The following is a 9804-nucleotide window of genomic DNA, read 5'->3' as shown; positions in this document are numbered from 1 at the left end:
TCAAGTTTGGGGACCCTGAGACTGCCTCCTGCAGCAGTATTTATGGTAACAAGCATGTGGATATCAAGAGTCGAGTGGATGCAGTCATAAAAATCCGGGTGTACAAGACAGATAATTTGGCGTAGAGGTTGGTGCCAGTAGAGGGGATCGCTCACACATGAAACAGTTCATAAGGGATTGCTTCCTTTACGAATGAATTTCAAATTTTCAAATGAATCTCACAAGTTTCAAACATTATTATTTATGAGTGTTCATGAAATGCTTATTCTATTAGACATGCCAACATACTCGTGGCCACGCTTTACAGCACATCCCCTGTCCCCATGACCAGGACCAGGGGAGGACACCTGACCCTCTAGCGGCCAGTCCACAACTGGCCAGTAGCCTTCGACGGGTCCAAGCAGCGCTGGTGCGGTGTTCCCATGTTTTCCTCAGACGTATGTCGGGATACATGGCGGGGCCACTGGGCTCCAAAGCGGAATGGCCACAGCACTGGGAGGATGTCACGGAGGCCATGATGGGCCACGGGCAGGCTGTAAGTTCTAGGAAACAGGTACCAAGAGTTCACAGAAGCAGAAAGCAGCAAGATGTGTTGAGAAAGAGTGCAGGGTGAGGAAGCCGGCCGAAAGGGGAGCGAGGGAGGCAGACACAGGTACCTGAAAGTCACGCTCTCTGTGGCTTGATCACCCCCCATTGTTCAGCCTTTCCAGTCTTCTAGCAACGTGTTCCTTTCCTAGGGCCCTTCCACACTCACTGGGTGGCCCCCTCCCTGATGCTGCTTACAACAGGAGCCGGGGGTGGGGAGGATTACATCTGGAAGGTTCACATCCAAGATTGAGGTGCAAAATAGGAGAGGGGTGAGTCCGGGGAGACCAGCCTAAGGCTCCTTGGAAATCTGACTAATCAACCTTGCCAATTATTGAGCACCTACTATGTTCAGGCACATTTTACACATTATCTCATTCAAGCCTCACAACCAGCCCAACGAACAGCTTTATTCCCATTTTACTGTTGGGAACCAGAGGCTCTGAGAGATTTAAAGTGACTTGTCCAAGGCCGCAGGGTAGGAAAGAAAGCCCCAAAGCCAGCATAGACAGCCTGGCTGTTAGGGCCATAGACACTACTGGGCTGATTTGCAGTGAGAAGAAGAAAAAGACGTGTCTATATTCATCACCCCGTGCGAGTTTGGCCCTGGACCAGGCACCTCTGGGTGGAGAAGGGCTGAGTGGGTGAGCGGAGGATCCAAAAGAGAGAGGCCCCATCTCTGGGCCCCAGGATCGGACCTAGAGGCTGACAAAACCACTTCCGGGAATTGAAAATCATTTAAACTCGCGGCCTCTGGAGGCAATAGGGCTTCGGAGCGCGGGGACCTCTGGAGCTGCAGGGCTGGAAGGTTCCGGGAGGAAATGGGCTTGTGTAGCGGGGCGGGGCGGGGCGGGACTGGAGCGGAGGGGAGCAATGAGTGCTGGCTTGGCGCAGGCCGGGGAGCAAGGGGCCCTCTGGGCTCAGGAATGCGGGGTAGGAGGGGAGGGGAGATGGCGGACTCTGCCCTGCGAGGCAGGACGACTGGGAGACCCGCATCCCGCTGCCTTGAACAAGTCACTTCCTCCTCTGAGCTTCGCGTTTGCCATGAGCAAAGCGAAGAGGTTGGGACGCCCCCCTCCCCCAGCCGTTCCAGCTCTAGCTCGGGGAGAAGGGGGTGGTCTCCGGTCCTCTAGAGAACAGCCCCTCCAGCGCTAAGCGTCCTCCTCCGTGAGCAGGGACACCGGGTACCACCAGGGGGCGCTCCTGCAGAAGGCTGGCCGCCGCAGCCGCCCTGGGCTCCATCCGCCTGGCCAGGGTGTCCGAACAGGAGGGTCTTCCCTTCTCCGTCCCGCCCGGCCTGCTCAGGTCACATTATGCCCCTTCCCACCCCATGTTTTGGAATTTGCTGGCTAGGAGGTTCTCGGAATCCAGGTTCTTTCTTGGGCAGGCCACTTCACGTCTCCGTGCCTCAGTTTCCCCATGCGCAAACTGGGTTATGTGAGGAAGAGATGAGTTATTGAGTGGAAAAGACTCCCAGCCACAGACTGAGGTCGATGCCCTACCGCTTTACACCTCATCATTTTCCCAGGGCAGGGGATGCTGCTTCCACTGCTCTCCGGGGAAAATTCTTCCCTGCCTCCCATTCAGTGTTACAGTTTGCTTTAAAACTTGGATTCAAAGTCCTTTTATACAAGGATAGAGATGATTTCTGGATTCCATATGGCACCTGGCAAGATGAGGGATGGTAGTTATGGAATGACTGGTTGTTTTTTTTTCCCTAAAGATTTTATTTATTTATTTGACAGAGATAGAGACAGCCAGCGAGAGAGGGAACACAAGCAGGGGGAGTGGGAGAGGAAGAAGCAGTCTCATAGCAGAGGAGCCTGATGTGGGGCTCGATCCCATAACGCCGGGATCACGCCCTGAGCCGAAGGCAGACGCTCAACCGCTGTGCCACCCAGGCGCCCCGGAATGACTGGTTTTTTGAAATCATCCGGACAGGAGCTGCCTCTTCGGAATCACACTGGAAGGTGTCCACATTCATCTTCACACTTCTCACGACTGTTCTGTGAGGAACGCAGATAGCCAGCGTTATATCCATTTTACGGACGAGGAAATGAGGTCACAGAGGAAGGTTAAGTTAGGACCCAGGGTTCTCTCCATTCAACTACGGGCAGGTGTCCCATCCTCTCCTGAATCAGTGACCCCTATTGAAGACAGTTGGTATTACAGCCAAGTCCTAGTAGACACTGAATGCCCTGCGGGCCAGGAGGAGAACAGTGGGCACATCCCTGGTGCTAAGCCCAGAGAGACACTAGGGTAGACCTTGACTTTGGAGCTGGGGTGGGGGGGCAATCTGATGTGAAAATGAGATTCCAGAGTCAGTAATACAGGGTGGCAAGGTTCAGCAAGTCTCAAAGGCATTTCCTACTCTAAAGTCCCCAGTACCCTTTCAATTTACTTCTGACTCCAAAGGAGGACTCCATACAGCAAAGGGATGTACTGGAGGGTCATCCCTTAGAATTAGAAGGACAACCACTGGTAAAACTTGACTCCTTCTCAAACATTAATGTGGCAAATTAGGATGGACTGTGTCTGTTTGGTCAAGCTCAGGAAGATGGACTGCAAAAGCCACTCTACAAGATCCAGCTCAAATATGGCTGCCCCCCAGTAGTGTCCCAGACACCCCTCCCCTGGAACAATGACTGGATTGTCCTCTCGCCAGTTGCCCTCTCATTTGGGACTTGCTACTGTTTATTGCAGCACAGTGATGAAACACATAGCCTCTAGTGCCGGCTCCCTGGGTTCTAGTCCCAGGTCCCAGCTTACTAGTTGGCCAGCTGCTTAACCTGTCGGTGCCTCAGTTTCTTCATCTGTAAAATGTCCTGAGGATTACATGAGTTAATATTCCTATAGGATTTAGAACGATGCTTGGCACATAGTAAGTACTAAATAATTAGCTTACACTTATAGAGAAATGTCAAAATACTCTATGTATTTATTTATACATCTTTCCCAACAAACTGCTTGCTTAAGGTTACTTAAAAACAAGTAATCGCCTCTTACTCCCAGGGCTTAACACCAGAGGTTCGATCAAAGTTTGTTACATTGAATATTACATAATCGTACTTTAGATGAAATGCAACTTTTGCGGTAAAATAAAGGTAGTCACCTTTTTCTCCTTGGGGAGTTAGGTCTGAGCTTACTGTTTCCCAGATATAAGTCAAGGTTTGAGTCTCTCCCCGGTTTAAAGAATGACCTCAGGCTGGGACCAAGGAGTCCCACGCTGAATTCAGGAAGACATGCTGTGGTCCAACTGTCTACTAGTGAAGACCTGTTGACGAGCACTCCCTGCGAGCTTATTTGTACCTGTAGGTGTGAAAATGTGGCCTAGAGGAAGCCGTCTCTGATAGTTGTCCCTACAACTGCAGGGGACGACATTCTGAACTTCAAGACGGGACTCCTTTCCCCTCACCCTTCCCTTCCCTTCCGGAGAGCAAGAATGTGCTCAGACGAAAACCAACTACAGAGAACATGTGGAGCATGTCTCCGTTCAGAGTCAAATCTTTAGAATGTTATTTGTTGTAAATTCTGGATTGTTTTTCATTTCCATTTACTGAGAAAGTTGGGTAGATGTTTTGGCTTTGGTGTTTTTGCCTTCCTCCTTCCCTTCTTCCTTCCTTCCTTTTTCTTTCTTTGAGCTGTATTAGTAGCTGTGTCTCGCATGGAACATCTTTTTGCCGTAAGTCGTCCCAGGGTAGAGTCTCTCCTTAGGGCTTTGCCATGGGAAAGCCCTGTGGGGGATTCACAATAGTCAAGGACAGAATGGATGCTGCTAAGCGCTGCGTGGCCGGTCATCTTGCTGTACTCAGATGTTCCTGGAAGCGAGGACTGGGGTATATTGATGGTGAGCTGGTGCTTAGGCAGAGCACGGACATATATGTCACCTAACATTTATGAGTTTCGTATGGAAATGATGGAGCAGGCTATTTAAATTGGGATTGTCCTTCCAGATTATTTTTTTAAAAAGATTTTATTTACTTATGTGACAGAGAGACAGCCAGCAAGAGAGGGAACACAGCAGGGGGAGTGGGAGAGGAAGAAGCAGGCTCCCCGCGGAGGAGGCCCGATGTGGGACTCGATCCCAGAACGCCGGGATCACGCCTTGAGCTGAAGGCAGACACTTAACGACTGCGCTACCCAGGTCGCCCTGTCCTTCCAGATTACTATCTAACCACTACCAGATTACTATCTAACCACTACCTACCCATCTACCTACAAACCTATCTATGATCCCTAGACAGAACCGGACAGATCCGAACACTCCCTCCAGTTCTAACCATGCTGGTGTAGGGCTTAGCATCTTGTCTCTCATGATTATAAAATTAAGGGCAGAGTTTGTAGTCATCAGTATGTCAGGTTTGGCCTAGCCACGGTCCAGTGTTTATTTATTCATTAATTCAAATATTTAATGGTTTCTGTGGTGTGAAGCTCAATGTATATAAAAAGGTAGGGGTCAAGGTCTTGGTCCTTGAGAAATCTGCAATCTACACATAGCAGGGGTACCTAACATCCCCCAAACTCAAAGACGGTGTGCATTAACATAATCACTAGCATAAAATTGAGTTGTGCCAATCAAGTGTCGTGGTCCAAAGTGGCGCGTGAGCAGAGCCAGGAGTGGTCAGTCAAGGCAGGCAAGGCTTCCAGGAGGGGTGGTGCACCAGAGCAGGAAACCTGCTGGCCTTGGCAAGGGAAGTGTGGCTGGGTGGAGGGGTGCTAAAGACACCCCTCTGCATTCAGTCTTCCTTGGCTAAGCTCAAAGATGCTCCTATATCAAGGGCTGGAGAAGAGCCGCCTGCAGGCAGGGGACAGGGGAGGGTCATACCTCCCTCCACAGAACAGAGCCTTTATTCAGGGTGTTGTTCTGGAATGAGGAAGGTGAGGAAGGGAGAGAGAATGCTTCCCTCTCCCCCTCCCAAATACCTTTCCCAACAATGTTTAAAGTCCTATCATTAGATATTATTCCTGGGTATTTTTCCCCTTCCCCTTTTAAGGAATTTTCACTATAAATGTCAAGCATGCTTGTTATAGAAAATTTGGAAAATACAAAGAGGATAAAAACATTTTCTACCCAGACTTTCAACCTCCAAGGCACCCACTATTTTTTTTTTTTAACATTTTGGCGTCTCTCTCCACCATCTTTTTGCTGTTGTTCTTTTCACACATAGCCCTGAGTCTCCTGTGCAAGGGATTTGGTAGCCCACTCTCCCCACTGAGTTTCAGTCCTTTCTCAGTCTGATGTTCTGGAAACATCAAATCCCTAACCATCAAATGCCAGTGAGTTCTATGACACTGAAGAAGTTACTCACCTTTCTGCACTTTAGGGTTGTATCTGAATAGTGAGGTCAGCGATACCCAGCCGGCTACCTCACAGCGCCCCAGAGTCAACTAATGCAAGTGAGGGTCACGGTCCAGTTCAAACGTGCAGAGGTAGGATGGATGGGAGTGCTCAGAAGAGAAGGAGTCTTAATAAGGCCCCAGCAAAGAAGGCTGGGTCACCAGAAGGTGGGGAGGACAGGCAGAGGGACAGGCGAGCCTCCCCAGGACCAGCTCTCCTGAGCGGCCGAGCCGCGGACCAGCACGGGCACCGGTGCCTTCTCTCGCAGCTGCTGGGCGATTGCCTGCCCCACTTCCTGTCGGGTCGAGTCCATTTCCTGTGCAGCCCGTGAGGGCGATCAGAAGGAGATAGCCTGCCTGGAATTCCTCATTTCCAATTGCTCATGGCCTAGTGGTGAGCTTGGGGGATTGTGTGATTGTTGGGCTCTGCCTGGGGCCCGGGGTGAGCTGGGGCTTGGCATCCTGGGGGAGCTGGGGTCAGACAAAGCTGGATGCTTCCTGAGGGTTAGAATTAGGCAGGGCAGCCTGGTCTGAGGACAGGCCTCAGGGGGAGGAGGCAGGTCTGGAGAGACGCGGGAGCTGATTTGATGCAGCCTTTGCAAACCATTCAGGCACATGCTTGCAGCCTCCAAACTCGTGTGTGTGTGTGTGTGTGTGTGTGTGTGTGTGTGTGTGTGTGTGTACATGCACGGGGAGGGGAGGACTCCATCCCTGAGCGGGGCTGCCTTGGGCTGGTTACTGGAGACAGGTAGCTGCATGTGGCTGTCTAAGAATGCTTCTCCTGCAGACCTGTGTGAACCTGCGGGTCCAGGAGCAGCTGTGGGTACGCCTAGGAATTTAGACATCCGTGGGGGAGGTGCGGGGGAGTCTGTATGCCACTGAATGCCTGGACTTGTGTTGTAGAGTGTCAAAGTTGGACGTGTGCGCGCGCGTGTGTGTGATGGAGCATGTGTCTGAGCTTGGGAGGGGATGTTGTGAGCGTGCATTTTGTCAGTGCGACACTTTCTATCTCTGCAGCCCCGCACAAAGACCAGAGACCAGCTGTAAGCTGGCAACAACACGTACTCCCTGGGCACCAGCTATGTGCCGGGTCCTGTGCCAGCCCCTGGACATACGGACAGAAGCCAGGCACACAGGGCGTGGGAGCAATGAACCACTTAGGCCGCAAGGCTCTAAGGTCTGAGGGCTGGACTCCACAGCCCCGCAACTGTGGAGATAATATGCTTTCATCACCGTCTCCCACTCCAGGCGGGAGCCCCTTCGGAGGTACGTGATGCTGCGTAAGGGTGAATTATGCAAAGTTCAGTGTGAGTCAGGCTGTGCTGGGCGGTCCTCGGCCAGCCACAGCCCGTCATGAGCCACAAGCGGTGTGACAGTTCAGCTGGGCCTGGGCTCAGCTCCTGTGTCCACTACTTACAGCTGGGTCACCCTCACCAGCTACTTAACCTCTCTGAGCCTCCAGTTTCCTTATCTGCAGTGGGGATCATGGTGGCCCTGACCTCATGCAGTGGGAAGCTGCGGTGAGACCATGTGCCAGGCCTGGCACGCGCGTGTGCGCACAACACACACACACACACACACACATACACACACACGGTACAGGGGAGCTGCTGCTGGAATTATGATCAGCAGTAGCAGCTGCCACCTGGGCGTTCCTTGCAGCCCTGGCGTCGGAGGAGGGGGAAACAGAAGCAGCGCTGTGTGGCCGTTGTGGGCAAGCCGGGAGTCACCTGAGAGACCCACATGGTTCTGACGTCAGGCGGGAGGAGCCAAGGGTGGAGTCCGTGCCATTGGCTGGTGAGGGCTCAGGAACACCCATCTGGATGGTTTCTGTGTGTATCTCACAGTCTAGCCACTGACCTCTCCATCCCTCCAACCCCTGCATCACAGCCTTTTTAAAAAAAATTTATTTATTTATTTGACAGACAGAGAGCACAAGCAAGGGGAGTGGCAGGCAGAAGGAGAAGCAGGCTTCCGGTTGAGCAGGGAGCCTGATGTGGGACTCGATCCCAGGACCCTGGGATTAGGACCTGGGCTGATGGCAGGTGCTTAACCGACTGAGCCACCCAGGCGCCCCCACATGCAACTTTTATGAAATGTGGAGAATGGGTCACTTTGGGAGACTATGATCCCCCCACCCCCCACCTTCTCCAGGCACATGCTTGCGTGTGCGTGCTGGTGTATAATTGCACGTGCCATGGGCTTGAGGACAGGAGGGGCTGCTGCATCTGCTTGCTCTTCGCCTGCCCACACTCCGGTGCCCGTTGGGTGTGGTGGGGCCTGCTAGGGGCTCTTCCTCTTCCCTGACTCACACTGGTTTAACTTGGCCCCCCCTCCTCTGAGCCTCACTGAGCCTGGTTCAAGATCTTAAAAGTGGTATGCTGGTGTCAGCTCTGACTGGCTTGCAGAACTGATCGAGCAAATCTCTTCCTAACTCAGGAGATCAGGGATGATGCCACATTGTCATCTTGAGATCAGCCATGGTGGGAATATTCACAGCACAGAAATCAGTGAATGATACAAATCAGACACCCATCCACGCCCTGAACGCATGTAAAACACCAGCACACCACTGGTCCTGCCTGCTGTTGTAACAACCCACTAGCACCTGCTAGGCATTTGGCATCACTCTGCACAAAAATCCTGTGAGATAGTTGTCAGCATCCCCATTTCATATCCAGGGTTGACGATGTACATGATTTGACTCTGGGTCCCAGCTTGCCACACTGGGCCGTGCACCTCACTAAATAGAACCATGAGAACTGACGGGGCTGGCAGAGTTGTTAAAGATCATTGACCATCTAATCACTCCACTCAGCAGGGAAACTGAGCTCAGAGAGGCTCACTGTGGCAGGGGCTTCCTCGGCTAAACCTGCCTAAGGTGGAAGCTGCCATCTCGCCGCCAGCCTCCCAGGCCCCCCCCCCCCCATCACATTGGTGCCCATCCCAAAGCCAAGGTCACTGTCACCTGATGTTCTACAAGCATGGCTGAGATTTTGGAAACTTTGCGTGCAGATCTTGACATTCAGTGCAAGTTATACTTTGTTTTGCTTGATTTGACCCAGTGCTCAAGACTCTCAAAAACACTTAAAATCTTGCTTGAGTCACTTGCTGTATGTCTCTCTCATAGACTGGTGTCAGCTACTGCTTTGATCCCTGCACCTTCGCTGCAGGAATTGGGGTTAAACTTTAAAAAAGGAAAAGCAAGACAGAGCTTTGTGGCCCAATACTGGAGATTCCCATCTTGTCTGACAGAGGTTCCGGCATCCATACACTTTGGAAAGCAGGTTCCTCCCTGCTCCCCCTGCTCCCCCTGCCGCCCCACCCCACCCCCGCCAGAGAATTTGGATTTTTGTTCCGTGAACATCAGCAGCACTTTGTCAAACGCCTACTGAGGCCCGTTCTGTGCACCTTGCCCTTGACAGTCTCCCTTTTAGACAGAGGGATCTTCCCCCCTCCTCTGCTCTAAGAGATAGCCCTCCAGGATTCAATTTGCTGGACAGCAGGGTCCCCCCCAGACATTCATTAGACGTGGATCTCCCGTTCTGGGAGAGCGGCTCTGCCTTAAGATCCGGCCCTGCCCTCAGAGTCCCGGGGCTGGGCAGAGAGACCCACACCGGCTGCGCAGCAGAGTGGACACGACACGGCTTCTCCGCGGAATCCAGGAGCCTCCCTCCTTCTGTGACACCCCTCGCCTCCCCAGTACCTCGGGGAAGAGAATCTTGAGCGTCCCTCCACCCCGCCGAAATGCGGAGACTCCCTGGTCTCCGCCTGGGACCTGCATCCCCGCCTCTCCAGGCCCGCGGGCCTCCAAGTTCCGCCGGCGCGCCCCCGGCGGGCGCCGCGTCAGGTGAGCTCTCACCTGGGGCGGGTGGGACGCGG

At 52.7% G+C, this 9804-nt stretch overlaps 1 protein-coding gene across 1 annotated transcript in view; it reads left to right on the top strand.

The window, feature by feature from the left end:
• Window positions 1-451: 451 nt before the first annotated feature.
• Window positions 452-9804, top strand: part of WNT9B (Wnt family member 9B) — a 33977-nt gene continuing 24624 nt past the window's right edge. The window contains exons 1-3 of the mRNA XM_034640703.1: window positions 452-535; window positions 6710-6745; window positions 9626-9772. Of these exons, the coding sequence (XP_034496594.1) occupies window positions 452-535; window positions 6710-6745; window positions 9626-9772 (267 nt within the window). The remainder of the gene's footprint in view (window positions 536-6709; window positions 6746-9625; window positions 9773-9804) is intronic.

Source organism: Ailuropoda melanoleuca, chromosome 13 (genome assembly GCF_002007445.2).
Source record: "Ailuropoda melanoleuca isolate Jingjing chromosome 13, ASM200744v2, whole genome shotgun sequence".
NCBI classification, from domain to species: Eukaryota; Metazoa; Chordata; class Mammalia; order Carnivora; family Ursidae; genus Ailuropoda; species Ailuropoda melanoleuca.
The sequence above is the reverse complement of the archived record's forward strand: the minus strand, read 5'-3'. Positions and strand labels throughout refer to the sequence as shown.